Source organism: Pelophylax lessonae, assembly GCF_965119305.1.
Source record: "Pelophylax lessonae genome assembly, chromosome: 4".
NCBI lineage: Eukaryota > Metazoa > Chordata > Amphibia > Anura > Ranidae > Pelophylax > Pelophylax lessonae.
Window position 1 is genome coordinate 24,915,884 of NC_138771.1, and position 15,347 is coordinate 24,931,230.

The 15,347-nt window shown below is 42.3% G+C and overlaps 1 protein-coding gene across 1 annotated transcript in view; it reads left to right on the top strand.

Moving 5' to 3' along the window:
* Positions 1–11,478, top strand: part of PCSK6 (proprotein convertase subtilisin/kexin type 6) — a 487,218-nt gene extending 475,740 nt beyond the window's left edge. The window contains exons 18-21 of the mRNA XM_082254401.1: positions 1,058–1,161; positions 6,404–6,533; positions 6,655–6,767; positions 10,935–11,478. Coding sequence (XP_082110527.1) covers positions 1,058–1,161; positions 6,404–6,533; positions 6,655–6,767; positions 10,935–11,032 — 445 coding nt within the window. The 3' untranslated portion in view covers positions 11,033–11,478. The remainder of the gene's footprint in view (positions 1–1,057; positions 1,162–6,403; positions 6,534–6,654; positions 6,768–10,934) is intronic.
* Positions 11,479–15,347: the final 3,869 nt, after the last annotated feature.

A 15,347-nucleotide genomic window follows, 5' to 3' on the forward strand; every position in this document is an offset into this window, starting at 1 on the left:
CAGTTGCCATCAGTTGGTCAGAATCAAAAGTCCATCTGTACAATCATAGCACTGTTGAGAGACAGTCCCTGTCACTTGGTCACAATTAGAGGTCCATACCTATAATCCGAACACTAATCAGGGACAGTTGGGGTCAATTGGTCAGGATCAGAAGTCTGTCTGTATAATCCAAACACTATTCAGGGACAGTTCCCATCAGTTGCTTACAATCAAAAGTCCATCTGTACAATCATAACACTGTTGAGGGACAGTCCCTGTCAATTGTTCACAATAGAGTTCCATACCTATAATCCTAACGCTGACTTTTGATTCTGACCAACTGATGGCAACTGTCCCTAAGTAGTGTTAGGATTATAGGTATGGAACGATTGTACGGACACAGTTTTGATTCTGACCAACTGATGGCAACTGTCCCTGCGTTATCTGTACAATTATAACACTGTTGAGGGACAGTCCCTGTCAGTTGGTCACAATTAAGAGTTTCATACCTTTTAATCCTAACACTAATCAGGAACAGTTGCCGTTAATTGGTCAGGATCAGAAGTCCACCTGTATAATCCTAACACTATTCAGGGACAGTTGCCAAAGAAAAGAATACATTGGGGAACTAGTGCTATGTATCCCTGTCAGTTGGTCACAATTAGTTTCATACCTTTAATCCTAACACTAATCAAGGACAGTTGCCGTCAATTGGTCAGGATCAGAAGTCTGTCTGTATAATCCTAACACTAATCAGGGACAGTTGCCATCAGTTGGTCAGAATCAAAAGTCCATCTGTACAATCATAGTACTGTTGAGGGACAGTCCCTCAGTTGGTCACAATTAGAGGTCCATACCTAGAATCCTAACACTAATCAGGGACAGTTGCCATCAGCTGGTCAGAACCAGAAGTCTATCTGTATAATCCTAACACTATTCAGGGACAGTTGACAAAGAAAAGAATACATCGGGGAACTGGTGCTATGTACATTTTGTAGTCTTTTGTACAGACGTCAGCCTTTGAATACCATTCATTATGTTTACCCGTTACTGAAGTGTATTTTCATGTCTTTCATAGCCTTTCGGGTTCCGTGTGTACACCTGAGTGTGAGCCAGGGACTTTCTACAACTCTCCCTTCATGAAATGTGACAAATGTCACTCAACCTGCCAATCCTGTGTGGGTAAGTCATCCGTTTTATAGCTGCCTCTGATCTCAAATTTCTAGGCATGGTCCTAAGTTTTTAATGTTTATCCTCGTAATTTATCTGTATAGTGAAATTACTAACTTTCTATTCGGAGTCTCACAAATCAATTGTATTTTCAGGAAAAAATCCTGAAAAGAGAGACTTCGGCTGCCCATACATGTTCAGTTCTCTTGTACAAATTTCCTTTAGATTTACCCAAAACGATATAATATGAGGTCAAAACTAAACAACTTTAAATTGTATGAAATTAGGCAGGCCCTTGCACTACATGGTTTAATCACTTGCCGACTGCCTAACGTACATTTACTGCGGCAAAGTGGCTCTATTGCACGAAATCACCTACCTGTACGTCATTTCGTGCAATGGCCACTAGGTGGCACAGGCACAAGCTGATTGAACAGAGAGGGAGCCAATCGATGGGTCCGGCAGACCCGATGCCTGCCAGCCACCCGCGATCGTTCCCCAATTGTAACCAGGCAGACCGCCGTTCTGACAGGGGAGAAGATAGAGATCTTGTGTTCCCATTTTTTTTATTGGATATGTTTTATAGCAGAACGTATAAATTTTTTTCTTAAAAAAATTGACTGGGAGGAAGATAGAGATCTTGTGTTTCTGCTAAGCAGGAACACAGATCTCTGACTTGCCCCAGTCAAAGCAAGCACCCCTAGGGCCACATTTAACTCTTTGATCGCCCCTGATGTTAACCCCTTCCCTACCAGTGTCATTAGTACAGTATCAGTGCAATTTTTTAGCACTGATCACTGAAATAATGTCACTGGTCCCCAAAAAAGTGTCAGGTGTTCAATTTGTCCGCCGCAATGTCGCAGTCCCGCTAACAATCGCCGATCGGGGCCATTACTAATAATAAATATATAAATAAATAAAAATGCCATAAAAATATCCTATAGTTTGTAGTTTGCGATAACTTTTGTACAAACCAAATAAATATATGCTTATTTGGATTTAGTTTTTTTGCCAAAAACATGTAGAAGAATATATATTGGCCTAAACCAGTCATGTCCAAAGTCCGGCCCGCGGGCCAGTTCCGGCCCGTCCTTTAGTTTTGTACGGCCCCCTGGGACACCGCTGACTTTTGTCAATGCCTCCTCACATCCCCGCCCCGATGCGATGGCTCGGGGGGCGGGGCTTCTGGCCTCCCTCGGCAGCCACCTGTAGGAGCCGACCAAGGATCCTGTGGAGTTGACCGAGGAGATGTCACTTCTACAATCCTACTGCCTGTTTCAGTAAGTATGATTTTATTCATAAAGTACTGATGCTTATTATTTCCTATATATATATATTATATATATATATATATATATATATATATATATATATATATATATATATATATATATATATATATATATATATATATATATGTGTATCTGTATGTGTGTATATTTAATTTTAATTGTTAAAATGTCAGGCAAAATGGTCGGCCCTCACGCATGTTCACTTCATCAAATCTGGCCCTCTTTGAAAAAAAGTTTGGACACCCCTGGCCTAAACTGATGAACAGTAAAATAAAGGTGTAGCGCTAATCTGTAGTAAATACACAGGGATGCCCAAGTCCATATATAAAGGAAGAAAGTCGCAAATTAAGTGTCCACTCCACACCGAATAATCTCTCAGAGTGCAAAAAGAGGATCCCATTGTTCCCACTGCATTCTGCGAACTGATTTGGGGGTGTCATTAACTTTATATTGACACCCCCAGCAGTTCACGGAGAGCAGAGTGAACTGCTTGCGAGTCATATGCGATGTGGGAACCTGCAAAGGAATCAATGTGGTTCCCGCATCGCCCCAGTGTGAACCGAGCCTTAAAGTATATGTGAACCCTCACCTTGTAAAACAAGCCATTCAGTTTAAGGCCACCATGAAAAAAAGTTGACTCAAAGTCATTGAATTAAAGTTCTGGGTCAGAATCTGTGTGGTATATAGTTCAAAACGCACCAAAAAAAAAAAAAACACTCTGGATGCTAAACAACCCTATATATTAAAAATCAAAAACAAGCCATGAATCACATTTAAGAAAGTTAATACGTTTTATTAAGACACATGAAAATAACTGTTAAAAAATTAATGGTGATTATTAAAATATCCCCCAATACGGATGTGCATTAGTAAGTAACATTACTAGTACCCAACATACAATATCATATCAAGTAGGCATCAAAAAGGATTTCCACCAGTCGTGGGTGTGGACATCAATAAATTGCAAACCACATATAACTAATAAAAAATTAATGCTAATAGCAGTGGAATGAGGACTAGATGTCCAACCGTCAAAAGGTATGAACTACTATATACTGGTATACTGAAGTTGTATACTGTGTATAAAACGAAGTATACAGATGCACTGGACTTAACTATAAGGCACCTGTGAAATTAGTGTCCTTCAATAAAAGACTGGTGGTTCTCTGCTCAGACCATCAACATATAGCAGGGCTCACTAAATGGCAGAATGCAGTCCGAGCCCGGACTGAGCAACAGTCCTGTCCGGACCCTGGCTGTGCCACTTATTAGCCTGGGTGTTCTCTATCTCTCTCTGGTCTCCCGCCCGGCCACCGCTATCATCCTGACAGCGGGTGGGGTGGAAGGTGCTGCATATCGGGACAGAGGGTGGGATTTGGTAATCACTCGCTTGTTAATGTAACAAAATGGGCAGCTCACGCCCTCTGTCCCGATATGCAGCACCCCCCGCCCGCTGTGAGGATAATAGTGGGGGCCGGGCGGGAGACCAGAGGGAAAGAACACCCAGCTGCTATGTGCTTCTGCCCTGGTAGAACTGTGCAGGGGAGGCTGAATGATAAAAGGGGGACTGTGATGTGGAGGAGGAGAGAGGGGGGCTATGACTGCACTGTGATGTGTAAATGTGGCACTGTGGCCTGAAGGGGAACTGAGGACGCTGTTGGACTGCTTTGAAGGGGGGTCTGTGATGTAAAGGGGGAGCTGTGATGTAGAGGAGGAGGTGAGTTGGGCTATGACTGCACTGTGATGTAAAAAAGGGGTCACTGTGTAAATGGGGCACTTTGATGTGAAGGGGAACTGAGGACACTGTTGGACTGCTTTAAAGGGGGGGTCTGTGATGTAAAGGGAGGGCTGAGGACAGTCGTGTACAGAGGGGGACTGTGTTGTGTTATAGTGCAAACATGAGATTCAGACCTCTGCCATGAAAACATTTTGCAAATTGGGCCCCCCGTGAATTTTAATTTAAGACCCCTGATATATAGGAACATGGCATGCCACGTCTGGTCCTCTGGGAGGTTGGACGTCTGGTCCTCTGGGAGGTTGGACGTCTGGCCCTCTGGGAGGTTGGACGTCTGGCCCTCTGGGCGGTTGGACGTCTGGCCCTCTGGGCGGTTGGACGTCTGGCCCTCTGGGCGGTTGGACGTCTGGCCCTCTGGGCGGTTGGACGTCTGGCCCTCTGGGCGGTTGGACGTCTGGCCCTCTGGGCGGTTGGACGTCTGGCCCTCTGGGCGGTTGGACGTCTGGCCCTCTGGGCGGTTGGACGTCTGGCCCTCTGGGCGGTTGGACGTCTGGTCCTCATTCCACTGCTATTAACATTCATTTTTATTGTGTGTGTGTGGTTTGCAATTTGTTGATGTCCACACCCACGACTGGCAGAAAGCCCTTTTGTCGCTCACTTGATATGGTATTTTCGTTACTGGTGATGTTACTAATAATACAGATCCATATTGGGGATATTCAATTAATACCATGGTTTTTTAGCAATTATTTTAATGTCTAATAAAAATGTATTTTGTTAAAAGTGGATTGAATTTGAAATATAATGTATGCTGCTGGTCGCATTTCCTTCCAGAGATGGCAGATATTGTGTGCCCGGACCCTCTTCCAGAATTTGTTCATCACTGAAAATTAAATTGCCTGTAAATCAATTAAGATGTGGATTGATAGTGATGTACAAATGATACCAAGCTGTCTCTGTTGTAGATTAGTGGAGTTAACTTGGCAGGTTCAATATTGACGTAAATGAATATTTTGGTGTTGTGTTGTGTTGTTTTCCCAGCATAGTTCCTTAACGCGACCGGCAGAAGAACCTCTGCCCTGTGGCTTTGCCACACACACAGGCCAGATTAGAAAGTGTCTGGGTGGCCCGGTGTCCCGTGATGTTATTCAATGTTAGAAAAGCACAGAGGTGTTTTCTAGATTTTACTGCATTACAGCTGGGATAAAAGTGTAAATGCAAGGCTTTAGCTGATTTATATTGGAACCACAGGCTCGTTTTCAGACAAGAGGATCCTTGATGCCCTGTACATACTCTTCATTGCTTTGGCAGTGCGATGACATCACATGAGTGGGGAATTTGCTGCTGTTTTTCTCTATACATTCTTTCAGGAAATTTTTGAAGTGTTGAGTGATGAAGGCGGTTTCTTAAAATGCAGCTTTTAGAGAACTGAGCATCACTCATATGAAGGTCACTTTATTTTTTATCCCTATTATAAATTAATATTACTGCGTGTGACTTGTCATTTGGTAGCAGTTCAGAAATGTTCCCAAATAAAACTTTGTTTCATGTTAAACTGAAAATGAACCTCTTTCATTCCTGAATAATTAGCCCCAGTGGTGAACTCTTAGGTTGGTGTCCTGGTGCCTTCACAGCTGTTTGGCTTTCTCCTTCGTGCGACAGATCTGGCGCAGCCAACCTAATTGCTAAAATCAATCCATTGTGGTCCATTGGGAAAAATGCCCCTTGCATTTGTGTTCAATAGGAAGAAGGCAACCCTTACAGACAATTATAACAGATCATTAGTATCATGCTGCTGGTTTTGCCAAGTGGAGTTTTCTGAGCTCGATCCAGCATTGTGCACAAGAGAAGAGGCTCTCTCCCTTCTCATTGGCTGAGAGACAGCAGCGGGAGCAATTAGCCAGTTAGGAGAGCGGGGGAACGGGGCTGAGCTGTGCTCTTGTGTGCAGACGCACATCCCCACCTTGGGAGCAAGCCCACATGAGTGCCCCCATAGCAAGCAGCACCGGCGGGGGACCCCAGAAGAGGGGGATCCGGGCTGCTCTGTGCAAAACCATTGCACATAGCAGGTAAGTATAACATGTTTTGTTTTTTAAAAATGTAATCCTTTACAATCACTTTAATGATACGTTGCTGCCTTTTTTAAAAAACTGACCACTGCAAATGCATGTGCCACCATTGCCCATGATTATGTGCTCAGTGGTCTTTCCTGTCTTGTATTCTTCAGGAACTGGGAAGGACCAGTGTACTCAATGCTCCAAAGATTACCATCTTCACGAATGGCGCTGTGTACCAATGTGCGGCTTGGGCTTTTATTCAGAAGACATTCCTGGGCTGCCTCACAAAGTTTGCCGGAGGTAAGCTACCCAACAGTCTTCTTGAACCTAGCTGATGTCTTGGCGGCCTCCTTGTACAGTATAAGGTTAGCCTTACCAAAGCACAGTATGGTCAGTACTTATCTGAAATCCTGTTTTCCAGATGTGAAGAAAACTGTCTGATGTGTGAAGCCACGGGCAAGAATTGTATCCGGTGCAAAGAAGGCTACAGTCTGCTCAGTGGATCTTGTGTTACGAATCATACATGTAACAATGGTGAGTATCTGGATGGTAGTTACAATTAATGTCTACTAGGGATTCCCCAAGAAAGAAATTTCACTTTGTTATCCATGGACTAAAAGAAGGCCTCTGATAGTCAAAAAGGACATTAACTATAGCCAACAGAGACTAAGTGGAGATTAGGTGCCCATTTTTTGACATGGATACTAACTCTAGTTTATATGATGGTCCAAGTGCATTTGTTTAATGCACGGGATTCATATCCTATTTCTTCCCTAGTTGGGAGGCACAAGACAGGGGTGCCCCCGCTCCCCTATACTGTTTGCCCTAGTTATTTAGTTGCTTGCACTTGCATTCATGGCAGATTCTAACATCCAAGGACTAATTGTAGCTGAATACCAACATAAGCTGTGCCTCTTTGCTGTTGTGACCCTTAACAGTCCTACTACATTGCTCCCGAGCCTCATTAAGACTGCCAACTAATTTTCTGCCATTTCAGGCTTTCAGATCAGTGAAACTGGACGCTATTTTTAATGTCACAGTTACCCTCAAAGATTATTTCCCATATCAGTAGGGGAAAGCCCATCTCCATCACTTGACTAACTTTCTTACATTTTCTTATGAGTCCCTTTTACTCTGCAAAATACTCCCTGCTGAGACGAATGTTATCGACTTTAGAGACCTGGAAGGTCTGCTCGGCAAAATGTCTTGGCCGATTAGGATAAGGTCCCTGACTATAACATTGCTCCCTTTACTCTTTCAGAACACTCCCAATCCCCATACCACTATGTCTTGCGCTCAATCAAGCAAACGTTCATAAAATTTATATACAATAACATTAGACCTAGACCTAAAATCTGAAGGGGGTGGGGGGACTACCTGTCCCCCACATTGCAAATTGTTACCGAGCTGCAGAAATAGCCCCTTTAGTCTTCAGCCATGTCCCCGTCAACACTCCACTAAGGACTAGCGTAGAAGTGTGCTCAGCTGTGCCGCTAGCAATAGATAACATCTTGTGGGACACCCCCTGAGTTATGCAAACATAACCAATACCATACTCAAAGATTTAAAAATGTAAAAACTGCATTAATAATCTGGCAAAGTGCTTACTCTCCACCTGCCCCTTGCAACAATTACTAATAGCCCATCTTTCCTCCAGGGTATGAGGTACCCTGTAAGTTTATTTGGTGGGTTAAAACTGGCCTTAGAAGGGTGTACTATTTTCCCACTATGCATGGCATACTGAGGTTTTCTTCACTACAATACCATGCCCCCTCTTCGGACTTCTGTCTTTACTTGCAAATTCAGAATTATGTGCACACTACCCTTATACATACAAATTCTGCTATGACACTCACCCCCCTCTAGAACACTTGCTTTTGATAACCCCCTTGAAAAATTAATTGTCTCTTTGGCCTATGGCTCCTTTCTTCAATCCGACTGTTCTACCCCAAACGTATATACCAAACGGGAAAAGAGATGTTGGCAATTCCCTTAACCTGAAATGGTGGTCTTGGATATTGGACACAATTGCGCAAAGTTCAGAAAAATATTTAATGCAACAAAGCCAACCATAAGGCGTTAACTCCGGTGTTGTATGGTACCTCAAATTTGCCCAGGGTGCCTCAAACTTATTCTTAGCACCGAAATGTCAGGTTTACCCAGATCTTTGTTTTAAATCCTGGTGGTTTAGTACAGAATACTAAACGGAATATAAAAAAATAGCTTGCTACCCTGTTATTAGAAACTTCTGGTCATCCTTTATGATAAAACAGCCTAATTTTAAAAAAAGATATGGACCCTATGGGTAGCATTCAACCTACCTATAGACTTTAATCACTCTTTATGGACCTTTAACTTAGATTAGGAGCACAGGGCCCTAGGCTCTGTTTTTCCTACACCGGTCAAATTCCATTCCCTTTTGAACCCCCTCACTGCCCCAGTCTCCCAACCCCTACCCCCACCCCCCACCACCTTCCTCCTATTTTTTCTATCTCTCTTTCTAATTTTTTCTCTAACTTCTTTTACACACTTAAATCCTTTTATGGTTCAGGGATTCCTTATACTGGGCAAAACCTCAATTTGGCCCAGATACGATTATCTGTAGGCCATCAAAATCAAAGCATTTTCTGAATGGCGCCTGTGCTGAGTGGCTGACATCTTGTATTCACACTGCAGCAGGACAGCAGCTCGGCATGGGACCCAGAAGCAAGTGGAGATCACTGTAGGGTAGGGGTGTCTACTACAATGATTTCCAGCTACTAGAGGCTCCTATATGCTTAAGTTACAATGAGCCAAGCTGTAACTATGTAAAAATATCCATACCTGATGGAATGTAGGCCCAATTCCCAGGGCTTCTTGTTACCTCCGATGTATAGTAAGAATAACGAGCATGTTCCTCTGCAGTGGTCTGCTATTTAGGGTTTGTTCGCACCATGTCCTGTCCATTGAGATGCATTTTTCTGCACACAACCGCACATGTATGGTGTGAACAAGTTATATAGATAACAATTGTTAGTTCCCAGTTCACACCAAATGTTCGATGGTGTGCAGAAAAACCGAAATGGTGTGAACAAACCTTGGGACTGCAGATAAACAGTATACAGTGCCTTGCGAAAGTATTCGGCCCCCTTGAACTTTGCAACCTTTTGCCACATTTCAGGCTTCAAACATAAAGATATAAAACTGTAATTTTTTGTGAAGAATCAACAACAAGTGGGACACAATCATGAAGTGGAACGGCATTTATTGGATATTTCAAACTTTAACAAATAAAAAACTGCAAAAAATTGGGCGTGCAAAATTATTCAGCCCCTTTACTTTCAGTGCAGCAAACTCTCTCCAGAAGTTCAGTGAGGATCTCTGAATGATCCAATGTTGACGTAAATGACTAATGATGATAAATAGAATCCACCTGTGTGTAATCAAGTCTCTGTATAAATGCACCTGCACTGTGATAGTCTCAGAGGTCCGTTTAAAGAGCAGAGAGCATCATGAAGAACAAGGAACACACCAGGCAGGTCCGAGATACTGTTGTGGAGAAGTTTAAAGCCGGATTTGGATACAAAAAGATTTCCCAAGCTTTAAACATCCCAAGGAGCACTGTGCAAGTGATAATATTGAAATGGAAGGAGTATCAGACCACTGCAAATCTACGAAGACCTGGCCGTCCCTCTAAACTTTCAGCTCATACAAGGAGAAGACTGATCAGAGATGCAGCCAAGAGGCCCATGATCACTCTGGATGAACTGCAGAGATCTACAGCTGAGGTGTGAGACTCTGTTCATAGGACAACAATCAGTCGTATACTGCACAAATCTGGCCTTTATGGAAGAGTGGCAAGAAGAAAGCCATTTCTTAAAGATATCCATAAAAAGTGTCGTTTAAAGTTTGCCACAAGCCACCTGGGAGACACACCAAACATGTGGAAGAAGGTGCTCTGGTCAGATGAAACCAAAATCAAACTTTTTGGCAACAATGCATAACGTTATGTTTGGCGTAAAAGCAACACAGGACCATTCTGGAAGAAAACCTGATGGAATCTGCAAAAGACCTGAGACTAGGATGGAGATTTGTCTTCCAACAAGACAATGATCCAAAACATAAAGCAAAATCTACAATGGAATGGTTCACAAATAAACATATCCAGATGTTAGAATGGCCAAGTCAAAGTCCAGACCTGAATCCAATCGAGAATCTGTGGAAAGAACTGAAAACTGCTGTTCACAAACGCTCTCCATCCAACCTCACTGAGCTCGAGCTGTTTTGCAAGGAGGAATGGGCAAAAATTTCAGTCTCTCGATGTGCAAAACTGATAGAGACATACCCCAAGCGACTTACAGCTGTAATCGCAGCAAAAGGTGGTGCTACAAAGTATTAACTTAAGGGGGCTGAATAATTTTGCATGCCCAATTTTTCAGTTTTTTATTTGTTAAAAAAGTTTGAAATATCCAATACATTTTGTTCCACTTCATGATTGTGTCCCACTTGTTGTCGATTCTTCACAAGAAATTACAGTTTTATATCTTTATGTTTGAAGCCTGAAATGTGGCAAAAGGTCGAAAAGTTCAAGGGGGCCAAATACTTTCACAAGGCACTGTACCTCTACAGATTGGTCTTCCTTTTTAATTTGGAAAACCCTGTTCTAGATCAGTAGATTGTTTATTCAATGACTTGTCTCCTCTTCTCTTCTATCTGGATCAGCGGACGAAATGTTCTGTGAGATGGTAAAGTCCAGCAAGCTCTGTGAACGCAAGCTCTTCATTCAGTTTTGTTGCCGGACGTGTATGCTAGCAGGCTGATCATGTTTTTTAAGAAGTGTCGTCACCTTCTCAACATGGAGTGACCGGTGCCAATGGAGTCCAGATCGCCCACTTCTGGCTATGGTGCTATCTTAATGGCATTGATCCATTTCATGCCAAAACTTGACAGGCAGTGGATTATTTTCAAGGATTTCTGTTTGACGTAAACTGTAACGTACTGCATTGCTAAACATGCTCCACAAAAAAGGTTCACGGAGCTGGACCACACTTCAGGCTGCATTCTGGATTTGATCTCCATCAATTCAAAGCTAGAGCTTTTGTTTTTTCTTTTTCGACTTCAAACACTCCTCTATTCCCACCATCTTGTAGTCATTATAGTCTATGTGGCAATGGATACTGTGGTTTGCAGACACACGAGAGGGCTGCATCATATGGACTTGGGTTGGAGATATTGGGGTCCACTACTGTGTATGTTAATTAAAATTGAAAAAAGGATCTCCTAAAAGAGGTCTTTGAGGATCACCCAGGAATCCATGGTGATACAGAAGACCTTTCCTGAAAGAAGGCTTTAGGCATCACCCAGGAATCCATGGTGGTACAGAAGACTTTTTTTTTCTTATAAAAGAGGGCTTTGGGAATCCTCTCAGAATCCATTCCGATAGAGTAGATCTTACTTAAAAAAAAAAGTCTTTGGGAATCACCAAGGAATCCATTCTAATACAGAAAATCCTTCATGAAAGACATATTTGAGGATCACCCAGGAATCCATTCTGATACAGAAAACCCTTCATAAAAGAGGTCTTTGGGGATCACCCATGAATCCATCCTGATACAGAAAACACGTTTTATAAAATAAGTCTTTGGGGATCACCCAGTAATCCATGGTGATATAGAAGACCTTTCACAGAGGGCTTTGGGGATCACCCAGTAATTCATGGTGATACAGATGACCTTTCATAAAAAAGGGTTTTGGGTATCACCTAGTAATCCATGGTGATACAGAAGACTTTTTTTTTCTTATAAAAGAGGGCTTTGGGAATCGCCTAAGAATCCATGCCGATACAGTAGATCTTTCTTAAAAAGGTATTTGGGAATCACCAAGAAATACATTCTAATACAGAAAACCCTTCATAAAAGTCGTATTTGAGGACCACCCAGGAATCCATTCTGATACAGAAAACCCTTTATAAAAGAGGTCTTTGGGGATCACCCATGAATCCATCCTGATACAGAAAACACTTTTTATAAAATAGGTTTTTGGGGATCACCCAATAATTCATGGTGGTATAGAAGACCTTTCACAGAGGGCTTTGGAGATCACCCAGTAATTCATGGTGATACAGATGACCTTTCATAAAAAAGGGCTTTGGGTATCCCCTAGTAATCCAGGGTGATACAGATGACCTTTCATAAAAGAGGGCTTTGGGGATCACCCATGGTGATAGTAGACCTTTCATAAAAGAGGGCTTTGGGGATCACGGAGTAATCCATGGTGGTACAAATGACCTTTTATAAAAATAGGTTTTTGAGGATCACCCAGGAATCCTTGGTGATACAGAAGACCTCTCATAAGAGTGCTTTGGGTTCTCCCAGTAATCCATGCTGATACAGAAGACCTTTCATAAAAGGTTTGATAGTCCCAGATCTGTTTGCTAAAGTAAGTTGTTGGTGAAAGGTATCAGTTGACTGGTCGAGTGGCTGATGGTAAATAACGCAGGCTGACTTTTCTACATGACATAACACAAGTCACAAAGCACGCTTTAATCCGTTTCTTTTCTTCTCACAATTTGAAACTATTTATTTTGTTCACTTGCATATCAGATCACGGGGGTGTTAGGTTAAGACTAAATTGTCTACAGCACACATTTATTATTTGTTTAAGGTATGTAATTAAAATAACACTATTTTATAATTTATAGGATATTCACAAAAACGTTATTGAGAGTCACTTCTGGTTAGGTAATCATCTGATAGAATAAAGGGCATAGGTCAGCCTTTCTCAACCTTTTCAGCACAGAGGAACCCTTGAAATACCTTCTCAGGGTACCCCTAACAACCTATAGAGCAGTGATTGCGACCCTTGGCACCCTGGATGTTTTGGAACTACATTTCCCATGATGCTCATGCACTCTACTGTGTAGTAGAGCATCATGGGAAATGTAGTTCCAAAACATCTGGTGTGCCAACAAGGTTCGCCATCACTGCTCTAGAGGAACCCTAGGGTTCTTTGCAACCTTGGTGAAGGTAATGGGATGATCACCAAATAGCACCAATTGTGTGGATTTCAGCCTGGCTATATTTTATAATTACATCCAATGTTTTTGAAGGATCTTTTTGAAGGAATTAATCACAATGTAAACATTTGTTTAAAAATTGAAGCATGGTGGTTGGTATCCATCGCTTTCTAGCTTGGGAGATGACAACTATATGCAGCAATGTCAATGAGACATGCTTTCATTTGAACCCAGAAACCTTCCTATATGGAGGGGGAGGCGCAGAAATTATAGCAATTCCCACCAATCCCAGCAACACTCTGCTGCCCGCTTCGGTCTGCCACCTGACAAGGTTTCATAAGAAATGGTTAACAATGGCATAATTCTTTCATGACTTCACTTTGAAAAAAAATAGTCCTCTCTTCCTAGTTCTTGCATTGCCACATAGCAAGAACTTCCTCGCCTGTTATTTCAGTTCTGTGTGATTTTATAATTCATTTTCAATTGTATAATTTTTTTTTTTTTATTATTGAATTGCAGTCAGCTGAATGATGTCCTATGGCAGTGATGGTGAACCATGGCACCCCAGATGTTTTGGAACTACATTTCCCATGATGCTCAACTTCACTGCAGAGTGCATGAGCATCATGGGAAATGTAGTTCCAAAACATCTGGAGTGCCAAGGTTCGCCATCACTGTCCTATGGGCTGCTTGTATACAAGTATAATTTTAAAGAGTTAAACATATAATAATAATAATATTAATTTTTAATTTGTCTAAAATATGATTATTGTGGGTAAGTAAAACATTATCGCTACTTGCGGTTTAGTAAAGGTCAAAATGTTGTTGCTCAGAGCACCATTTTTAACAGATTGCCAGAATACTTTTAAATTACAAAGAATAAACTATATTGAGGTCTAGAGCAGTGTTACATGGACCTTCATTTTAGCCCAAACCATTGCTTTGTGATATTTGAGTAAGGCCTCATTTGCAAGAGCTATCTGCATTGCATCGCTCTTTGGAGGGCATTTGACTGGCGGTGAGAAGGCGAAATTGCCTCCTCCATGCATGTTTTAACCCCCATAAACTCTGCACCAGTGCACCACATCCACTTGCATTGCACACGGTTGCAAGGCGCCCTTTTTTAGTTGACTAGACTAGTGTTTCTCAACCTTTTTCCAGTGAAGGCACCCTTTAAAAACTTTGGACAATATCGAGGCAACCTGTTAAAGTTATGGACAGTCTCGAGGCACCCTATTCAAGTAGGACACTCCGCATTAGAGGTGATGTAAACTGGTGCTGACTAATATTCCAATATCCCTCAGTTTTTCTCCATCACTCAGCTAATGTGATGGCAGCGCTGATGGAGAGGGGCAGGGGAGGGTCAAACAAGGATGCTATGCAGGCGACTGACATCCCTCCTTATCAACTGATGATGCAAACCTATGACTTAGTGTAACTAAAAGGGTAGACTTCATCCAAACGCTGGCTTATATACAATTTTTGGGCAATATTAAGGCTTTTTGCCAAGGTACCCTCTGAAGGAACCTCAGGGCACACCAGGGTGCCTGGGCACCCTGGTTGAAAAAGGCTGGAATAGATCATGTTAAGTACTGCCCACTGAATGAGATAGCAGGGATCATTTTTGCTAAGTGGCATATGGTTGGGGGATGGTAAAGCATGGTTCAACCAGGCATTTTTACCCCCCAACAACCACAAGTATAAACTGTAAGTAGAAGCCACTTAACATATGTCATAAAAAACTGGAGGTGTATCTCAGTAACCAATATGATTCAAGCTTTTGCTTTTCTGGAAGAAGATGGTGGCTGAGTTACCCCTGCAAAGTGGGAAAGAAAAGTGCCCCATCATTCAGGGGGAGAAATAGTGCCCCATTGTTGGTATCATGGGGAGTAATAGTGATCCATCATTGGAGTCAGTGGGAGGAATAGTGATCCATCATTGAAATCAGTGGGAGGAATAGTGATCCATCATTGGAGTCAGTGGGAGGAATAATACCCCATATTTGGTATGAATGGGAGGAATAGTGCCCCGTTATTGGTATCAGGGGGAGCAATAGTGCCCCATCACTGGTATCAAGGGAAGTATTAGTGCCCCATCATTGGTATCAATGGGAGGAATAG